The following is a 22,264-nucleotide window of genomic DNA, read 5'->3' as shown; positions in this document are numbered from 1 at the left end:
CTCTTTTTCTTCACTCCCCGTGGTGTAATGCAGAGAAAGAGAACGATGTTCTCGTACATTATTTACACTTTAAGCTGAAGATGTACACAGTCCAAGAAACTCACACACAAACTCATCTCTCTATGTGGCCTGCTTTAAAATCCGAGTCGGAGAAGGGTACACCATCGCAAAACACAAATGGAACAAACAGGGGTGAACCTTTCCAGAAGTGGCCGGCCTTCTAGTGTTGTTTTTGGCTTATATTAAAAGAATTTAAATGGGACAAAAATAAAAGAAATGCGGCGCAGATATATTCACAAGCACTGTTGCTATTTAAACGACACAGGCGGAAGGCGAGAAAATAGACTGTTGGCGGGGTGTAAGATAGCAGTGAGCATCGCAAGGCACTTTGCGCAGGGTGTAAGATAGGACCCTTAGTCTTAGGCAGTCAGTAAATCAGGTGGTGGGAGGCAGTGTAGGGTGGGAGGCAGTGTAGGATGGGAGGGGTGGGTTAACATGTAAATAAGGGGAGTACCGCCACTTTTTTCCACTTCATGCTTCATTGGCACACTCTGGGCCTGTTAACACCAAACAGTCATCACTTGAATTAGGGCTGTTTTGACTACACTACAGAGGGTGAGTATAGTATTCCTAATAAGGTGCTCGGTGAATGAATATGTAGACATTGTTTGGAAGATGCAGCCAGTGTTGCCCTCACTGGATGCTGGAGAAGTTGTGCAGCAAATTATAAATAACATGATTGAAATATGGAAAATATTACATTCAAAACAAAGCTTTTTGTTTCACTCATAGCTACAACAGAAACGTACAGTTAGGGTCAGGTTTGAGCAAATAACACAAATGTAATTAATCGTGATTCACCCTGAAATATTGCAATTAATGTGGTGGTAGGGGGGTGCTAGGTTACGTATGAGAGTTTGCAACCACAACGTTGTCAGTTATTCGAGACTGATTTCTCGACTGACTCGTCATTTCAATTCTAAGCAGGTTTTGTGCTAAAAATAATGACAAATATCAATTTTGTTGGTTCTAACATTGTGGCTAAAATCTTGAAAAACGTACAGAAACAAACACTTCAAATCACCTCAGTGCTTTCTAAATCACAGAGCAATAATGCCTCCAGGTGTTCATTTCTCTCCTAACACATCCCCATTCCAATTACCAGCTCTAATTACTGGCCAGGTCTGACGAGCTCCGAGACGCACACCGCTTCCACCAGAGGCCGATAATGAAAAGCAATTACAAAAATAGCAGCAGCAGTTCAGGGGAGGACGGCCCCAATGCCACGGGGTCCCGCCAGCATGCCACCCAGCACCGTACTGATAATGAACAACACACACACACATTGCTGCCCTAGTGAAATTAGGAACAATCTTAATTTGTCAAGGTTGTCACTCTGTGCCCACAGAGGCACGCAAAGACTACCAAAGTACATAACAAAGACAGGAGCGTCTGTCTGAAAACGCTCTTATTAACAAACCGAGGGAACTGGTGGGAGCAGGAGATTAAGAGAGTTGAAGGCTGCCTGGCAAAGGTTTAGAGACCATGTATGGAACAACGAAGAATAAGGACTACCTCAGGGTTCTTCAGCATAACCGCATACCCTCAGTATTTGATGTTCGAGTGAGGAGTTAGCCTCACTTCCATAATTTCTTGAAGCAGGTAAACATAACAAGGGAAGTTGGAATTGGCCTGTTTTACAGCTCTGTTTCAATTACGCCAGACTCAGTTATACTTTCCCAAACTTTGGGCAGGCAGAGTAGAGTAGGAGATTAGGAAGCAGTCTCCTGGGGAAAACGGCCATATTGGGGCCCAACCCCCACAGCAGGACAAAAAAGCAGCAGATCACTTCACACTCAAATGGAAGATCTCTCACACACACATTAGGTCAGCAGGTCCTCTGTCAGCAGAGACACGTGAGATCACTCGGAAAAGCCACTTGCACATTACGCATGTCCTACTCAATGTTTTACCATAAAGGAAGCCCACAAAGAGCTAATCTTACCTATTTACATGTTCTTTTGTTGTTTGTTGGAACAAGCAGGGACAATTTCCTCCAGAAAGTTCCAAACATAAACCTTTAATTCGAAAAAAAAAAAAAAAAAAATGATAAGTAACTTGTGGGGTAAGTGTTTTGGTCACTGGTTTTATATTAAGGCAAACAGAAAAAGCTGAAAGTGCAAACGTAAAGCTGCTGGTACTGAATATCAACTGAATACACAGTACTGTGAGACCCCTGCATTTACTGAACTTACGAGTCAGATAAGGGCGTTTTCACACTTGTCCCAAATACACAAGGCCATACCCAGCATAGATTCTCAGATGGGAGGGGCACATTACAGCTGGTTCGCTTTCACACAGAAGAAGAATTGCATATGAACCATAGATCAATTCTGTAATTTCAAATGACTTCTGTAGACTTCTCTGTCAAGAGAGGGTTTTTAGCCATACAGTCATGTGAAAAAATGTACCAACCAAGCAACACCACACGAGGCAACGGGAGGCAAGCTAGTTCACAAAAGTGGAGTTCAGAAAATGATAAAATGGGACTCCTAACAACCCTGCAAGACCCGTCAGATCTCTGAAATCACCCTCATCAAACCAACAGCACTCTAAGCTTTCATCTTTGTGACGGAGAAGAAAAAAATCAAGTAACACTTTCTGTTCAGATCAGAACAAATCCACAGGTGGTTCTATCCATTCGTCTACTGTAAGAAGATGACTCGATTTGTGGGTCTGAAATGATGTGGAGCTGATCAAGAAGCTTGTGCTGTGAAAAGCTAACAGACAGAAAAAAAAAGAAAATTTGATCAAATGTAACCAATAAAGCTGCTGGTATTCTCAAACCAATGGCCTGAGCACCCAAGACCACTAGAGTCCAGACCACAACATCACTGAATGTATTTGGGATGACTTGGATGTTGAGAAAACCTCTAAGACTCAACTTTGGAGGTGTGGAAAGATCTTTTTGAAGATGTCTATAGAAATTCCGAGATTTTTTTGCTTTTTTGCTGATTCTGAATTTTCATAAATAAATGAAGAGTCAGCCATGAAAACGTCCATGTCACCATTTATCGTCTTGTAAAACGACCCATTGCTACAGTCAGTAGAAACGGTAAAGAAAAGGATTACGGCCGACTCCAAATCAGGCCGATGTGGAGGTCGATTTGCTCCTCCTGACAAATAGTCCCCAGATTTCAGGGTGATCGTAAACGTTGATCTTCCCAGATTATCCTGTAGTGTGTGGTGTCTACGATCCAATCTGTCCTCCTCTAATCTTCTCCCAGAGCAGTTGTTTAATATTTAAAACTCTACCAACGAGCTGACCAAGAAGAGGTGAGCCGAACCAAACTTTTCAGATACGGTGAGCAGGGCGCATACAGACTGCAGTGGGGCTGCAATGAGAGTATAGAGGCTTGATACCTGTATTCACTTCAGTGCTCCCAGCCATAGCATAGTTTTTTCAAAACTCACCACCGGAACACCTATTTTATCCATTTTAACAAAAGCAGACAGGATGATAAACTACAAATACTACTGGGCGATTGGAAAAACTTCAACATTACTTTATTTGTAATTACTTGCATTTATTCAAATGTATTTTCTGAGCCCAGATACACAGCATCTACATTATTTTCCTCCTCTTGCTGTTTCCATGCAATGTAACAGTTCACGAGAAACTCTGCAAGGGTTTGAGGTTTAGAGCTGCCAATCAGGACTATACCTATAGACTGTGTGGTGTTTCATTCAGGGCAGATCGTGTAGTGTGGGGATTTTGATGACTAACAACAATGAAGGATAAAAAAGCTCATTATGTGTGAGGTTTCTCATGTTTTTTGACATCGTTCAGGTTGAGCCAGGCATAAATTTGAACCCGTCAAACCCATTTGATCACCTTAATTTACACCTAAACACCTTTAACCTTAACCCTTTTTCTGAACCTCAGCGTAATCATAGTGAAAGGAGGAGTCCTTACCATTTCTCCTTTGATGTCAGTCTTTTAATTTCTCTTTTATAAGCTCCAAAACCTTCATAAAAAGCAGGATTGTCTTCAACAGAATCTTCCAGTACTGCTTTTTCAGTTCTTCTTCGAGTGCATGGCAGATGGGCTGTGTGCTCGAGTGTATTTTGCTCAACAGCTCCACCAGTGGACCAAGTGAACAGGTTGTGTTTGGACAGCAACAACACGTTTTTTTTTTTTTTTATGAGATCATGTACAAAAGTTATGTAAATGCAATATAATAATAATAATAATAATAATAATAATAATTTAAAAAGCAAGAAAAGACCAAGTAGAGCACACATTAGGCCTGTAGACTAAGGGTTAAAACAGAGCTTTATGCTGTTATGGGTTTTTGAGAAGAGCGCACCTTGAAACAGTGGGAGTCACCTTAACAAAGTTTCCATCCTGACAGTTCCTCCTCTGGCTCAGCAGGGCATGATTTGTGCTATTTTCCTTCCTTGGCCAGTTCCTCCTACAGCGAGCCGGTCATTTGCATTGACGCCAGTGTCCGAGCTGGATTTAATGAACTGCTTTTGAAATGTGCTGTTAGTAGAACAACTGGTCTGCCAGTCTTGCAGGACATGAATGGGATGGCTTTGCTGAGAGACACATTCATAAAGAGCCAGCCTCAGTGACAGGTGATCCAAGTGCTCGCTGAACCCATTATCTTTTTTAATGCGACTGAAAGGCCTTTAAAAACCCTCCACTTCCTTTTTGAACTGTGGAAGGAATGTTCCATGAAGTCAAAGTCTGAGAGTCATGTACATTTGGCAAGTGCACTTGGAATCTCTGTTAAGGTTTACAAGCAAGCTGGGTGCACAGTGGCGAGAGCTCATCTCAGGACGTTTGTTTGCTAGGAGGCCCGCCCATAACGCTGCTGAAAAACTACTCTGTGGCCACATGGGAAGAGTAGTCTAAACCTGTACTCTTATAAATTACCACTGTTAGTAGTACACCCACTGTTTGTGGACACCCCGTCTAATGAATGCATTCAGCTACTTTAGGTTGCACCCATTGCTGATACAGATGTGCAAATGCACACACACAGCATTTCTGGTCCCTCTAGATAAGTACTGACAACATATTAAGTTTCTCTGGAGCAGATAAAAATGAACCTATTGGCACAATGCCTAATGCTGGGTGTGGGCTAGAGGGGTATAAAGCCCCCTAGCATTGGAGCTGTGAAGCAGTGGAACTGTGTTCTCTGGAATGATGGTGTTGCTCCATCCAATACCTTTAGGATGAGTTGGGGATGGGGTGGGTTGGTGATCTTCCAACATCCTGACCTCACTAACACTCTTGTTGCTGGATGCAACCAAATCCTCACAGCAGTGCTCCAGAATGTTGTAGAAAGCCTTCCCTGGACAACAGAGACAGTTACTCCAACAAAAGCAAGACATACTCTTTAATACCCATGATTTCATTATACTTTTGTCCCAATACTTTTGTCCAAATAGTGTATAGCTATTTATTTTGCTATTAAAAACAACCAATGCATGTCATTCATTGATCTTATCCACTTCATCTTGGTCAGGATCACAGGGGGTTCAAGGCAGGTTAGACACTACGTAGGAATACCAGGAAACTACACACACCTATTTACTCACACTCTCCAACTAAGGGGGCAATTTACCATAGCCAGGTCACCTACCATGTGCATTTGTGGGAGGCAGGAGGAAACCAGAACACCTAGAGGAAATCCACATGGACATTGGGAGAACACACCAAACTTTTTCCTGGTGAGGGCCTAGTTGGGTCCAGAGCGTAGCCAGAATCATTGGACGCAGACAGGCAGGAATACCCCCTGGACAGGGTCATATTAATGAGGGTGCTAAATAAATAGTGGTAAATCTGGAAAAAAAAAACATTGGGGGCTATTTTGCTTTATGACACCCTGCCTGTAAGCCACAGCCATGACTAGGTAGGCAGTAATCATTTTCTGTGAAGGAGCTTTTAGAACATTTAGAGGCCTTAAAGGGTTTAAAAGTCTTCCCTAGAACAGTTCATGTATTCGACTTAATTTAGACCATAACCATTTCATTTGGGGAAACTTTAACATTTTTTAAAGTACTCAAGTAATTGGTTACTGCCTATCTTTGTCATCTGTCTGTTCTCTAATGCCTCAACAGTGGATAGTAGGTTTTATTAGCATCATTGTTTTTACTGCTAAGAACAGCCAACAGCTGAGAACAGCTCAGGATTACTTTCTACAGACGTAACTGAGCGCTATTGATTAGTGTGGCTAGTTCAGTGACTGATTGATTGGCTGGGGTCAGATTGCACCAAGGTTCAGTTCCTGTCTGATGGTTTGCTAAATCCTTCTGGGGTCAAAGGCCAGACCCTGTAGTTACCAACATGACCCAAAGAAAGAGTCATACATTCTTAAAAAAAGGGTTCGGACAATCGCATGCTTTATGTGAATGGTTCTGCGCCTGGGTTAAGGCTTCCAGGGACTGGTGGAAAACCTCTTGTAGAGGATCCCCATCATTATGACTCAAAGGTTAGTCCCAAAAGACTGGACTCATTCAAACCTGACCTTCTCAGTTAATTATCACCCAACCAAACTTGTTCAACCATCTTCAAGCTCCTTCTCTGCCAATGATGCACAAGGAATGCACTCGGCTTCAGCTCCCTTGTGTTGCCATTTCTTTACTTCCTTTACTTCAAATCGCATCCTAATCTAATAAAGCCAACATCAAGACCAGATGTTGCCAATTCCACTTGACCTGCCTTTCACATAAGTCAAATAAACACACACACACGCACACAGACAGACACATAGATATAGGTCATTTGGTAAATAGTATAGCTGTTCAGGATCAGACCACATTACAGAGTATTCATACAGCCACTGTATCTCCAAACTGTAACTTCTTAGGAGACCAAAAATCTTAACCTTTAACAGTAAAAACTGACCACTTGTGTTAGTCCAGTCTTCATGGATTTTTCCCACAACGTTGAGGCAGCTGCTATTTTAAAATAACACACACAAAAAAAAGATCTCATGAGATCATTCTCTGCCATTTGACTCCAAGCAAGCGTGGAGAGCGGGGGAGCTGATCCTTAATCAGCACGCGAGACTTCTTACAGCTCAGTGCAGCCTCAGTTCCATTCGCTCTGCATGCTATAAACAGCTCACCGAGAGGAGAAGAAAGAAAGAAAAAAAAAAACCCTTTCAGACAGTAAAAGTTCCAGACTGGATTTTTCAGCTGGCTGCCCACACACACGCTCATGCCATCTATTCAAAGCTTCTGGGCAAAATGGTGCACATGCCAAGGGTGAAAGGTCAGGACATGAGGGTCCGGTCGCCTGTAGGACAGCGCTGAGCGACCTCTGGCTCACGTCGTGGTGGCCATGCATGGCATCTCACCTCTGTGACCTAGACATCTAACATTGGCTCAAAAACATTCTTAGACTGCAAAAGGAGGCCTTTGTGAAAGCGAGAGTGGAAATGCTCTGGAAGGGCGTGGACCTGTTTTTGAATAACATTGCTTTATATGCAGGAATTGAAGTGTAGCTGTGCGTTTATCAGGTATTCATACAATGCACCTCAAACAGGCCTTGTTTTGGTATTGTTGATCTGCGTTCTCCAAATGGTGCTTTTCTATTGGGCTGTGTACTAGTTTGAATCTGGAACTGGCCATAACCTGGTTGAGTAAAGGGCCTGTGCAATTACACAGGAGCACGTCTAAATCAACTGGCTTAATCATTTGCTCTCAGTCTTCACTGGTGACCGTAGAAAACATGGACAGTGCTGAACATCTCTCAAAAGCAAAGCAACCACAGGTCTATCACCTCTGCTGGCTGATGTTCTTCTCTAAACTGTCTTTCCGCACTTCTACACTTAGGAATGAAATGATTGACAGCCTTGCCAGAGCTGGAAGAGACCATGTGCCAAACCTTTATCGCACCCTTTATCATCATTACATGGAGTAGCTGAGTTTTAGTGGAACTTACATGATCTACACTTTTACTGTTTAAACATTATACCTACTGGACAAACTGGGAATCCAGGGGAAAAATCCACTCTGCTTCTGTGTTGTAAGCTCAATGAAGGCGGTCTGAGACACGCTTGGTCTGTGTGAAAGGAAAAGGTCTACCAAGTGAGTAGGTAAGTCTGGCTCCACCTCTGGTCTCTATTGCGTAGACTCTGGTTACAAGTGGGACAACATGGCGGACAGTTTTGGCTTCACTTCTATAGAATGGAAGGGAAGGGACCCATGGTGCCCAGGTTCTCTACAGTTATTGTCTGTACAAATCTCCTGAGATTTGTACAGACATCGGCCTCTAGAGTTTACTCAGAACAGTATGATAAAACATTTAGTACGATAATCACACTGTACCATAGCAGCAAAGCATCCCAAAATGCACAAAAACATGGCTAACATGTTGGGTTCCACTTCTATTCGCCAAGAACAGAAAGCTGAGGCTGCAGTGGGCATGGGCTCGCTAAAACAGGATAGGTAAAGACTGAAAAGGTGTAGCCTGGTCTGATGAATCTCAAATTTCTGCTCAGGCACACAGATGGTTGGGTCAGAATTAGGCATCAACAGCTTGTCTTCATGGATCCAGCCAGTCTGGTGTTAACTGTCCAGGCTGATGGAGGTGCTGTAATGGTGTGGGGATGATTTCTTTGCACATCAATCTTCGCCTGAATGCCACAGTTTATTTGGGTGTTGTTGCTAACCATTTGCATCCCCTCACGACCACAACTTAATTATTTAATTTCTGGATTTTACTTACTTTCATTTCTGAATGATCATGACCCATGCCACAAAGCTAAAGTCATCAGCGAGTTCAGTGTCCATCAGCGTTCTTCCAAGTCAACAGATCTGAATCCACTAGAACACCGCTGGGAATTTTGCATCATTTGCATCATTTGTTTTTACTTTGAACAATATTACCACAATCTCACAATCTATTACTTTTCCAGCAGTCCAATATCAACAGCCAACAGAGCAGACTATTCGGCCTTCGTTCCATTACAGATGACCCCTCTGGACTGTGGAATGAAGTGGGTTAAACATGAACTCTTTACCAGTGTGTTTTTTGACATGATGTCATCCAAGTTCTGAATCATGGTGGGGGAGGCATTATGTAAGCTGAGTGTTGATCTTTCCACGCTACTCCAGTCCCCCGCAGTGCTCCAGGGGATCTGAGCTGGGCTGCTGTTGAAACAAAAGCTTGGTCCACCCCCTGTCAGGAGCAGGTAATCACTGTTTAACAAATGAGGACGAAAGAATGTGTATGAACCAAACAGACCAGCAGAAACCTAGCCTAACTATCAGCAAAGAGTAATGACCGGAAAAGGATTTCTGGTCAAATGCAGGAGGTTTGTTATTTCCAGATAGAAGACGGCTAGGTTCTAAGGGGAATTTTAAAAGGCGGTAGTAAAGTCGGTGGTTCTCTAAAGAACCATGACAATTCACAAATTGTTCTTTGCCTGGTTAAAAGGTCCTTCACATTAATGGAAAACCAGTCATAGATGGCTTTATATAGAACCTTTTAAAAAGGGCTCTACTATGATTATAAATCAAAGAACCCATTTTGCTTGCCATGCAGCGATTTGCACCTATTGCTGACATAGATGTGCAAATGCACACTCACACACACACACACACACACACACACACACACACACACACACACAGCTTGTCTAGTCTCTTTAGGAAAATATTGCCACTATGAGTAGCAGAACGTTAACATGAACCTGTTGGTCCCATGAGCTGTGGAGCAGTGGAACTGTGTTCTCTGGAATGGTGGTACTCCATCCAGACCTTTGGGGAGTTGGGGGTGAGGTGGGGTGGTGATCATCCAACATCCTGAACTCATATACGCTATTGTCTTATCTCACAGTAATGCTCCAAGATTCAGCAGACAGAGAACTCTGTCTTTTTTTAATACCCTTGATTTCAGAAGAAATAATGAACAAGCAGGTGTCCATATTTTGTCCATATAGTGTATGTGTGTGTAAATTAAGCCGCTATTAAAAAACTGTTGTTTTGGTGATGTCACACCATATACAGTGAGTCCAAGAAGTATTTGATCCCTTGCTGATTTTCTTCGTTGGCCCACTAATAAAGACATGATCATTCTATACTTTTAATGGTAGATGTATTCTTACATGGAGAGACAGAATATTAAAAAGAAAATCCAGAAAATAAATCTAAGGAATATATATTAATTGATTTGTATTTCATGGAGTGAAATAAGTATTTGATCCCTTAGTATTCATTAGCAGTTCTGGCTTTTACAGACCAGTTAGACACTCCCAATCAACTTGTTACCTGACCTGAAGCCACCTGTTCTCACTAATCACTTGTGTGAAAAACACCTGTCCACAGAATCAGACAGATCACACAGATTTCAAGTCTCCAACATGGGTAAAACCAAAGAGCTGTCACAGGACCTCAGAGTCAGAATTGTTGACCTTCACAAAGCTGGAATGGGCTACAAAAAGATTAGTAAGGTGTTGGATGTGAAAGTAACAACTATTGGTGCAATTATCAGAAAGTTTAAAGAGTATAACATGACAATCAACAGACCTCGGCCCGGTGCTCCAAAGAAGATTTCGCCTCGTGGGGTGGCAATGATGCTGAGAACAGTCAGAAATCGTCCTGCAACCACTCGGCAGGAGTTAGCAAATGACCTGAAGGCAGCTGGGACCACAGTTTGCAAGGAAACAATTGGCAACACTTTGCGCAACAATGGATTCACATCCTGCAGTGCCCGAAAGGTACCCCTGCTGAAGAGAGCACATGTGGAGGCGCGCCTCAAGTATGCCAATGATCATTTGAAAGATGAACCAAGTTATTGGGAGAAGGTTTTGTGGTCAGACGAGACCAAAATTGAACTTTTTGGCCTCAACTCCACCCGCCATGTGTGGAGGAAGAAAAATGCTGCCTATGACCCCAAGAACACTGTGCCCACCGTCAAGCATGGAGGTGGAAGCATAATGTTTTGGGGGTGTTTCTCTGCCAAGGGTACAGGGCTACTTCACCGCATCACTGGGAAGATGGATGGAGCCATGTACCGCACAATCCTGAGGGACAACCTCCTCCCCTCTGCCAGGGATCTGAAAATGGGCCGTGGTTGGGTCTTCCAACATGATAACGACCCTAAACATACAGCAAAGGCAACAAAGGATTGGCTCAAGAAAAATCACATTAAGGTCATGGAGTGGCCCAGCCAGTCGCCAGACCTCAATCCGATCGAAAATCTATGGAGGGAGCTGAAGGTCAGAGTTGCCAAGCGACAGCCCACCAACCTTCATGATTTAGAGAGGATCTGCAAAGAAGAGTGGGCCAAAATTCCCCCTGGTGTGTGTGCTAAACTTGTGGTTAACTACAACAAACGTCTCACCGCTGTGCTTGCAAACAAAGGCTTTGCCACTAAGTATTGAGTGTGTTTGGCAAGAGGGATCAAATACTTATTTTCCTCATTGAAATACAAATTAATTAAAATATATTCTTTAAAATTATATTCTGGATTTTTGTCTTGATATTCTGTCTCTCCATGTTAGAATATATCTACCATTAAAAGTGCAGAAGGATAGTGTCTTTATTAGTGGGCAAACAAAGAAAATCAGCAAGGGATCAAATACTTCTTGGACTCACTGTACATTGTCATATACATGACATGATGTAGCTATTGTGGCACAAATGACTGAAAAAGTTCATGTTATTCTTGATGAAAAGGCATCGCAACACAGTGCATCCCAGCCTGCCAAGCTTGAGGCTCATGCTAAGCCCATGCTGACTCCTGTCCACCATCGTAAGCATCTACAATGGGCATGTGAGCATCAGAACTGGACCATGGAGCCATGGAAGAGGATGGCCTAGTTTGACGAATCGAGTTTCCTTTGACATCACATGGAGGGCTGAGCGCATTTCCATCGCCTACCTACCTGGAGCAGAGATTGCACCAGGATGCACTATGGGAAGAAGGCAAGCCGGCGGAAGCAGTGTGATGCTCTAGGTAATGTTCAGCTGGGCAACCCAAGGTCCTGGCATCCATGCTGATGTTATTTCGACATGTACCACCTGCCTAAACACTGTTGCAGGCCAAGTACACCCCTTAATTTCAATGGTACAAAGACAAAGAGTTCAAGGTGTAGCCTTGGCCTCCAAATTCTCAGGATCTTAATCCGATCCAGCATCTGTGGACAAACAAGGAGGCCCAATCTCGCAACTTGCAGGACTTGTAAAGGATCTACTAGCTGCTAACGTTTTGGTGCTAGATGCCTCAGGGCACCTTCAGAAGCCTTGTGTAGTTGATCTCATGCCTTGAGGAGTCAGAGCTGCTTTGGTGGCACAAGGGGGACCTACACAATACTAGGCACAATACAGGTGTACCTTCTTAAAGGCTGTAGCAAAATAGTTTGGGTAAATCTAGGGGACAAATATAGGTTGGATTCAGGAGCTGGACAGCTACCCTAGGCATGCCATGGCCAAGGTTGCTACTTCTACACACTTCACCAGTTAATCCGCAGCCCAGCGGAGTGGTTTCCAAATATCCTTTTGTTCAAGGCCTCGATTTATTTATTTATTTAGCTTTTGCTCTGTGAGCTCCTGCTTTCCTGCATCTATCGGCTGCTTTCTTTATTATTCATAGCCTGCCTTGCTGAGACTATTTATATCGGCTTTTTGAATCATCACGCTCCACCGGCTGCGTGAGCCTCAGGAAATTTGTCCATTTGAAGACCATGATTGCGATTCTTCAGTAAGTTTCTAGCCTCTAAACCGCAGCTTCTGGGAAAGCGATGGAAAATGGATCGCAGAACAATACATACATATTGTCAAGACAATATTCAAGACTCTTTCACGGCTTCTGCGCCTCCTGGCTGCCATCTCAGCAACCTATATAATATAATTATAGTCAAGACAATATCTCCTCTTGGATCGCTGTTATTTGCAGCGTTTTTCCGTATTGATCACTCTCTTTTTTGTGTGTGGATGCTCTACCTCCACTTTTAGCGTATCTATCATTTTACCACCTGGGACTTGCGTGGCTATGTGTTGCTGGGTTTGAATGACAACACTGCATCCCAAATGCGCTGCAGGTTACTGTCACTGGGGACTCGGCCTCTAAAAAGAACATCAACATAGGAACCTTATTTCCTGTGGAGAGGAAAGTTTCTTTACGGGGGCGTGAAAAGAAAAGGGTTTTGGAGCATGTAATTTCAGCAGGAGTACACTAGCCATCTGTGCGAGCTGGCTAGCGGTGGGCGCAGCTGTTTAATAGCAGTATCAAATATAAAGTCAGATGTCAAGACCACAGCCACCCACTTCAAATCATATTCATAGGAAAGCTGATGACTTCAATTTGTTAGCAAAGGCTAGACGTTTTCAGCAGAGGGGAAAAGGGACGGCAAACCATTGCCATCTGGTGAGCTTTGTCACTAATCCAGTGAGTGATTTTTCAATATGGGAAGTATATCAGATATACTTAAAGTATTTTTTAAAGAGTGTTAAATGTCTCAAAAAATAAAAATAATGTACACATAATATCCTATACAACAGTGACTGTATAAGAACAGAGTAGTCCATTTATAAAATAGGTTCACCACCTAGTGGCCAGCGCAGGTAATCACAAACAATATTCTGAATCAGCTATACTGTAGGCCAAAGGAATCTACAGTCAGGTCCATAAGTAATTGGACAGTGACACAATTTGTCATTTTGCCTCTGTATAGACCAAAAAAACTGGAAGACTATGGATGATAACTAAATGAAATAATTGCAGAATGCACCCTTTGAAAGAAAACCAGTTCCCAACATCTAGTAAAGAGCACTCTTGAGGAGGTAGGCGTATCATTGTGAAAGTCTATAATTAAGAGACGCCTTCATAAATTTAAATACTTTAAGATGCAATGCACTGGTAACACTCTGGGACAGGGGGGTCAGATTAGACTGACTAAAAACATCTATTTATCATTTATCATTTAACATCTATTATATATTTATCTTTTTTAGCATCTAAATATAATCCTTAATAATCCTAATAATCCCTATATGTACAATTGTTAGTATATACTTAAGCCTGTGAAGCTTGGGGGGGGTCATACTCATGTCATACTCTCTGCCCAGAGCTGCCCCGGTCAACTGTAATAATGGAGTAAGGCATCCAAGCCCTGAAAAGGGTAGGTTGTAAGAACCAAAGCACAATCAGCACAAGAGCTGTGTGTTATGAGCTTAATTTAAAAAAGGGGGTAAGATCGAAACAGCTGCACTTAAAGCTAAATCGATCCACCATGCTTTGGGCTTGTGTTGCAGCCAGTGGCACAGGGAACATTTCACTGGTAAATCCCAGCAAATTCTGAATAAAAACACCACAGCATCTGTAAAAAAAGATGATGGCTTTTCTAGCAAAATCCATAATGGATTACCTCCAGAGGTGCAAGATGAAGGTATTGCCATAGCCCTCACAGTCCCCCAACCTAAACATCACCAAACATGTAGATAGATGTAAAAATCCGTGCCCCAGTCTCCCAGTCCCCCCAAAGCTAGCGGCATTTCTTGTTACCAACTTCACCACGTACACATACTGAGCCTTGAAATTAGCTCTTCTCATGTGCATCTGAGCTTTACTGAAGCTCATCAAAGTTTCTGGTAAGTTTTTGGTGGGGTTTCAGACCCCCACTGATGCTGTTTATGTATAGTGTATTAATACAAGGCAATAACCTGGCAGGACATTAGCGTCCCTGGTCTTTCGCTACAGTCAGGCCGGCGCCTCGTCACCCCTCTTCTTGCTGTGGTGTTAAAGGACATAATGTGAATGCAAAATTAAGCAACATCACCCCCTAGTGGCGCCAGGGCTGGGGAGCTGCTTACCTCAATCTGAGTCAGTTGACCCAACAGTCAGCAATCAGTAGCCGTGACGTGAAGATCACAGTGGCTGAAACTGTTAGATTTACCAAAGCTACAGCAGCTTTAAACATTTACAGCCCTTCAGCTTCACTGCGATCTCTTACACAAGCCCAAAGAATTTTACACACCTTTACACAGTTATTCAGGGTCACAGCAGACAAAGCCATTGCCTTTTAGTAACAGCTTAAGACCTCAACAAGCCGCAGAGTTGCATAGTTGCTGTAATACAAAACACTGTATCCCAAAATGGCAACTTCTTGACCATCAATGGAGGTCAATTGAAATTCCAAGTCATGCTGGAGCACTTCATTCATGTTCCACTCATCATAAATCAACCCAAAGGGCAACTGTTAGTTTCAAAACTTTAAAAAAATATAGAGGTTCTTGCAGGACAGTTCAAAAAGTTAATGCCTTTTTTTTTTTTTAACTGATTGTTTGGAAATCAAACATGGACATTGAAAGGATATCGTCACTGTCCAGTGAAAGACATGCATCTCCAGATGCAGAAGTTAATATAAAATAGTTAAAACAAACAAAAAAGTTCCAAATAATTTAGAGCATTTCTATTAGTCATCCAGAATTATTGCCACAGTGTACAAAGCAGCAACAGGGTTCAACCCAGGATGAAAACTAAAAAAAAAAACAGACAAAAATTGGGCTACAGATTTTTGATTGGACAGCTTCGTCTTCATCTTTTCAGTGTATTAATAAGTTCTACCATCATCCATCATCCCTTCATCAGTGACCAGGGTCTGACCACAGGGTAGCTGAATATTTTTTTGTTACATTTTCAAGCATTTAATGGCCTAACATTCTCTTAATCAATCTTAATATTTTCTTTGTCTTTGTTTGAAGATTTGGCTTCAAAAATATGAGCAAACCTAAAAATAAAGATTTGTTTGCACAAATACATTTCGACTTCAACGAAACCCTTTTCCACACTGGTCTGGAGACAACAGGCATGATTTGCCTAATCAGGTAATTAGAAGGAACCATGAGGTCACTGTCCTAATTTAATTGTTTCACTTTGTGAATCTGGCAGTTGTTACAAACCGGATTCCAAAAAAGTTGGCACACTAAACAAATTGTGAATAAAAACTGAATGCAATGATGTGGAGATGGCAAATGTCAATATTTTATTCGTAATAGAACATAGATGACAGATCAAAAGTTTAATCTGAGTAAATGTAACATTTTAAAGGAGAAATATGTTGATTCAAAATTTCATGGCATCAACAAATCCCAAAAAAGTTGGGACAAGTAGCAATAAGTGGCTGGAAAAAGGAAATTGAGCATATAACGAACAGCTGGAAGACCAATTAACACTAATTAGGTCAATTGACAACATGAATGGGTATAAAAAGAGCTTCTCAGAGTGTCAGTGTCTCTCTGAAGCCAAGATGGTAAGAGGATCACCAATTCCACCATTGTTGCGCAGAAAGATAGTGCAGCAATACCAGAATGGTGTTACCCAGCGTAAAATAGCGAAGACTTTTAAGTTATCATCATCAACCGTGCTTAACATCATCAAAAGATTCAGAGAATCTGGAACAATCGCTGTGCGTAAGGGTCAAGGCCCTAAAACTCGTTGCCAGCTGAAACTCTACAGTGCAAAGAGGAAGCCATTTCTAAGCAAGCTCCACAAGCTCAGACGTTTGCACTGGGCCAGGGGTCTTTTAAAATGGAGTGTGGCAAAATGGAAGACTGTTCTGTGGTCAGATGAGTCACGATTTGAAGTTCTTTATGGAACACTGGGATGCCATGTCATCCGGACCAGAGAGGACAAGGATAACCCAAGTTATCAACGCTCCGTTCAGAAGCCTGCATCACTGATGGTATGGGGTTGCATGAGTGCTTGTGGCATGGGCAGCTTGCATGTCTGGAAAGGCACCATTAATGCAGAGAACTATGTTCAGGTTCTAGAACAACATATGCTCCCAGCTAGACGTCATCTCTTTCAGGGAAGACCCTGCATTTTTCAACAAGATAATGCCAGACAACATTCTGCAGCAATCACAACATCATGGCTACATAGGAGAAGGATCCAGGTACTGAAATGGCCAGCCTGCAGTCCAGATCTTTCACCTATAGAGAACATTTGGCACATCATAAAGAGGGAGTTGCGACAAAGAAGGCCCAAGACGATGGAACAGTTAGAGGCCTGTATTAGACATGAATGGGAGAGCATTCCTATTTCTAAACTTGAGAAACTGGTCTCCTCTGTACCCAGACATCTGTTGAGTGTTGTAAGAAGGGGGGATGCCACACAGTGGTAAAAATGGCCTTGTCCCAACTTTTTTGGGATTTGTTGACGCCATGAAATTCTGAATCAACATATTTCTCCTTTAAAATATTACATTTACTCAGATTAAACTTTTGATCTGTCATCTATGTTCTATTACGAATAAAATATTGACATTTGCCATCTCCACATCATTGCATTCAGCTTTTATTCACAATTTTAGTGTCCCAACTTTTTTTGGAATCCGGTTTGTATATTTCAAGACGAATAAACCAAAAGAAACACTAAAATAATTTTGAATTAGATCTTTTTACACCAACCTTGCTCTGAAATGGAAATTTTTTTTTTACTTCCTGTAAAGTTGACTTTGGTGTGAGAGTGACGATATATTCGTAATTAGTAGATACTGCTACCTTCAAAGCTTGCCATCAAACTAAACATGAGCAAAATACATCACCTGTCAGATTGCTTATACAAAAAATAAAATAAAATAAAACAACCTCTGAGCCAATGGTACCCAGCGAACGTTTATTGACTGATTGGAGAAATGGGAATATAGTGAACAGGACACAGCACTTCACTGCTGCCAAGAATACAAATCAAACTGGCAGACAAGCAGAAGTGAACTCCAGAACGGATACATACAGCTAGGGCATGAGTACTCTATTTTGTTTCTTGACTCTGTAAAAATAAACTTTTAGACAAACAATTTTAGTGCTAGGTGGGGCAGCTGATCTTGGTCACCAAGAGCTCAGAGTTGTTCCAGTGCTAGAATGGAGCAGGCAGGTGGTGGAGTCTGCTTCACTGAGCGATACCGATAACTCCACAGGCCAAGCGACCGCCGGCGTTACCGGTTTTAAGACTTTCTTCGTCGCCCCCTTTACCCAGGTCGTCCTCCTTCTCGTGAACCTGGAACACGAGAAACTCATTCAATTAACAGAGTGGCCGTCTCCGACATGCGAGTCAGTCATCAGGACATCTATTAATTCATCGCCTACGACAATTCTGGAGACCCTACGCTCTGCAGACGCCAGACAGAAAAGGGTTAATCATTATGACACTAATCTGGATTTAATTGGTGGTTTCTATATATAATATTCAATAATGCTTAAATAAGTGCTTTTGTGTTACTATTCTAATACCGTTTGCACCATGTGCACTAGAGAGCAGCATCTTCAAACAAAGTCTGTGTTGAATGAATGCGCTGTTTTAAAGGTTACTTTTTTATATGCGATGTTGAAATCAGAGTCAAATACATTGCAACACATCTCTGTTTAACAGACAGACTGGATTTCAGATCAGTCAATCCAAATTACTCATTATAACAGCTGCCTTAAAACAACTGCATCTACGCTCCAAATATATTTTCTGAAATATACATTTTTATACCCTTAACATCAAGTCTAACTGCAAACACAGTGCTGGATGCAGGATCAGTGGATGTACACCTTGAGATAAACAACAAAAAAAATTGAATTTGTTTTGTATGCTCACCACCATGGTTCTCCCAACGATTGAGTGTGGCCCCGTCAGTGACAGCTGTTTATCCTCAATGTTTATTTTGGCAACACCATCTGCCCCAGCAGTCAGATTACCCAGATCTCCAACATGTCTGTGGGAAATTACATCTAGATTAGAGAACCGACTCAAAGACAGCTTTGCTTTATTACACCTTATTTAATGGAGTCATTCTTACAGGCACCATTGAACACATTTTTTCCAAACTTTTCAATTGTTCTTTGAAGTCTACGGAGACGAACAACCAAAAAAACGCCCAGATACAGTTTAACACACATTTTTGTGACACAGCCAAGTTGATGAGGCTCTGACTGTCTAGGTTAGAGCAAGGCACAGCAATGGCTCACACAGAAACCACACAATACAGCATAGTAACAAACAGTTTGTCCTGAGTCTTAGTGTTGACAGTGCTGATACACTATATGTCCAAATGTTTGTGGACACTCTTCCAATAAACACATTCAACTACTTTCAGTGGCACCCTTTGCTAACAGAGGTGCAAACACATACACAGCTTGTCTAGTCTCTGTAGAGAAGTACTGCCAACAGAATAGGACTCTCAGGGGCAGATAAACAAACCTTCTTGCATCATATCTGGTGCCAGGTGTGGGCTAGAGTATACCCCTCTATTCTAGTCCTATTCTATTGGTAGTACAGCTCTACAGAGACCTCCAGCATTGAGCTGTGGAGCAGTGAAACTGTGTTCTTTGGTGCTCCATCCAATACTTGTGGGATTAGTTAAGGAGTTGAAGTTGAGGTGAGAGGTGGTAATGATCCAACATCTTGACCTCACTATGTCCTTTGTTGCTGAATACAATCAAATCCTCACAGTAGTGCTCCAAAATATAGTAGAAAGTCTTTCCTGGATAGTATATAGACACATAACGACTCCAACAAAAGCAGGATAAGGATTTTTTTTAATACCCTTGAAAAAATAATTAATGACTCAATGTCCCAATACTTTTGTTCATATAGTGTTTCCTATCAGACCAATGTGCAACTAGCTAGCTGAAGTGATAAAGCCAGTCAGCTAGGGATATTCTTTAGTTTAGCACAGATACATGTTCTCTTCTCTGGCTTTCACTTCCTCACACCCCACTTTTGACACCCTCTTATCCAGATCAGGCCTCAGGTAAAGCCACAGTCACAAGGCCTTGTTTGCATACCAAACTGACATTCAACTACGCAAATGAAAATATAGTCTTTCTTGGGCACCTTTCAACATGAATCCAGATACTTAGAGGTAAACCCTTTTGAACAGTTCAGTTCCAATGACTGGAGAGCACAGAAAACAAAAGAAACCAGATACACATTTGATCTTTTTGCTTTTCTACAGTGTTCGAAAGCACTTGGTCAATACATTTTTAGTCTACCATTTGTGTTACAATCCCAGCGTAGTAATGAACAGTCACTGTTTCATAAGATTCTTTAAAGTGGTCATATGACTAAGGATAAGTGCAGAAGAACACATGAATAAGCTGGATTCAGGTCTGACAGACTTCATGCACATTAACTCAAAAAAAGGAAAAAAAGGGGGGTTTAGTCTTCCCAGTGTCTCCAAATGATTGCCATCTCAAATCAGTTTGTTAAACTGAAACCAAGTGTGTATTTTATCGTTTGTGGGTAAGGAAATCAGGACTTGTGCAACAGACGGCACTACATAAATTAAACCACGCAAACAGAAAGGCTTGCCTGGTTATGCAACTTCCTTTTTTTGTAACAAAATCTGCTTGAGAACAAACATACCTGACTTCATCATTAGGTCCACCATGGGTCTTGTTGTGGGGGTTATAGTGTGGTCCAGCACTGATGCAACCTAACAGTAGAACAGCATGGGTATTATTTGTGCATATCACAACAAGCTGATCTGGTCTGATATAATTATACAACACCGATTCATTCCAATTGGTTAAAACCAGTGCAATATTGTACACAGAGTGAAGTGTGTACAATGTGTGTACTATAAGTTAGGGTATATATTCATTATTACTTTTTGTAAATATCTGTGTTCTTTTTTACTACGATGCACCTTGGTTTCCCCCCCCCCACTCCCCTTTATATCTCTAATGTGATGAGACAACGAACGTGATTTGATCTGGTTTTATTTGACTCATCTCAGTAATTAAGATCAATCTAATCATACAGGGGGTGGCGACGACTTACCATTTGTGTTGTCTCCGTAAGCATGGACATGAAATCCGTGCAGGCCGGGAGTGAGGCCTGTGATCTCACCTGAAACCTTCACTGGAGCGCCATCATCCTGAGGGACAAATATCCAATTAACCATGGCTGTCTATGAGATTCACACTGCTAAATTCCTCTATCCATATTAAACTGTACTTAATACAAGCGTATGTTGAAATGTGGATGGTACAGAAATACAAACAGACATTCAAGCACATTGCCAAGCCTTCTGCTACTGGCAATCACGACATTAACATGACCTCTATACAGAACTGTACAGAGCCCCTGAAGTACCAAGGCAGAAAAATACAATTTAGAGACATAGTCTCATTCCCTTGATTTACTAAATCATACAATTAGTTGGGAGAGGACGCTTTAGTTAAACTGAGGGAACATTTTATTAAACCTAGGTTTACTAAAATGAGGGGATATTTTATTAAATGGAGGGAACTAAATATTTTCTACCTTGATTCTTTAAGGAATCGGTACAGCAGTGACTCTGATTCATCTGAAATATTTTAGGCATTGAAGAGAACCAGTGGTAAAGTGCTCCAGCTGTGCTCCAGGGAGTTAAAACATCTGTAGTTTGCAAGGGCGAATAAACTTAATGAGGCACATGACTCAGCAAAAATGATGAACTTGGAGCTGAGGCCCTACAGAGGTTAGCTAGCTCCCTTTTACCCACTTTCCTGCTCTGGCGATTATCCATTAGCTACACATTACTCTGCAACATGGCTCTACCTACCAGTTATCTTAGCTAGCATAGCTAGTGCTGGATAATATCAGCTGCAGATGTGTAGCAGGGTTGTGTTTTATGGCATCGCCCATAAACTGACACCGCATCGGATCGATTAAACCTCCAAATGCAGCTCGGCTAATGTGTGCATTTGATTAACGCCTGATTTGCCGAGCAGGACATTTAGCTAGAGCACTGAACTCGGATTAAGCCTGTATGAAATGGCACTGCGCGGCTTACGGTTACAAAACAGTCAGAGAGGCAGCCGACCACGGACAACCTCAGCCCGCTAAGCGAGGAGAGCTTCACCGGACACCGGCCTTATATGAGTCAACATCTTCTATAACACCACTGTGGTCGTGAAAGACTGCTACACACGCTATAATACACTGGAGAACCGAGGTCTGGCTAGCTAACCTGCTGAAGCGCTGAGGGTCTGCAGACTCGCGCCGAGTTCGCAAAGGAACTTAGCTAGCGCTAGCTAGCAACGCTAGCCAGCTTAGCCAAGTAGCGGACTGCAAAGAAAAGTGAATAATTCGCACATTTACCTGCTCAAAGTGAACTGTGCCAGTCACCTCTCCGGTCCCCTTGAGAACACAAACAGCCTTGTGCACCATTTTTCTTTGACAGCTGTGGAAATGAAGCCGCTGAAGTGAGCTGAGGAGAAACCCGACAGACAGCCTAGCGCGGTGTGAGAAGGCAGGAGGCGGCGT

General features: G+C 42.2%; 1 protein-coding gene across 1 annotated transcript; it reads right to left on the bottom strand.

Annotated features, from left to right (window-relative positions):
• Nucleotides 1–17,627: 17,627 nt before the first annotated feature.
• Nucleotides 17,628–22,260, bottom strand: sod1 (superoxide dismutase 1, soluble). Its single transcript, XM_072658559.1, has 5 exons — nt 22,100–22,260; nt 20,795–20,891; nt 20,378–20,447; nt 18,608–18,725; nt 17,628–18,022 (listed from the first exon to the last, which is right to left on the bottom strand). The coding sequence occupies exons 1-5, from the start codon at nt 22,166–22,168 to the stop codon at nt 17,915–17,917; spliced, it is 462 nt and encodes a 153-aa protein (XP_072514660.1). The 5' UTR covers nt 22,169–22,260; the 3' UTR covers nt 17,628–17,914.
• Nucleotides 22,261–22,264: the final 4 nt, after the last annotated feature.

The sequence above is a fragment of the Salminus brasiliensis genome, chromosome 16 (assembly GCF_030463535.1).
Source record: "Salminus brasiliensis chromosome 16, fSalBra1.hap2, whole genome shotgun sequence".
NCBI lineage: Eukaryota > Metazoa > Chordata > Actinopteri > Characiformes > Bryconidae > Salminus > Salminus brasiliensis.
This window is presented reverse-complemented; position numbering and strand designations above follow the sequence as displayed.

Coding starts and splice junctions, on each gene's coding strand:
- sod1 (XM_072658559.1), bottom strand. CDS start 22,168: ATGGTGCACAAGGCTGTTTGTGTTCTCAAGGGGACCGGAGAGGTGACT. Junction 20,892..22,099: donor GCACAGTTCACTTTGAGCAG/GTAAATGTGCGA, acceptor TTTGTCCCTCAG/GATGATGGCGCTCCAGTGAA. Junction 18,726..20,377: donor GGACCTAATGATGAAGTCAG/GTATGTTTGTTC, acceptor AATTTCCCACAG/ACATGTTGGAGATCTGGGTA.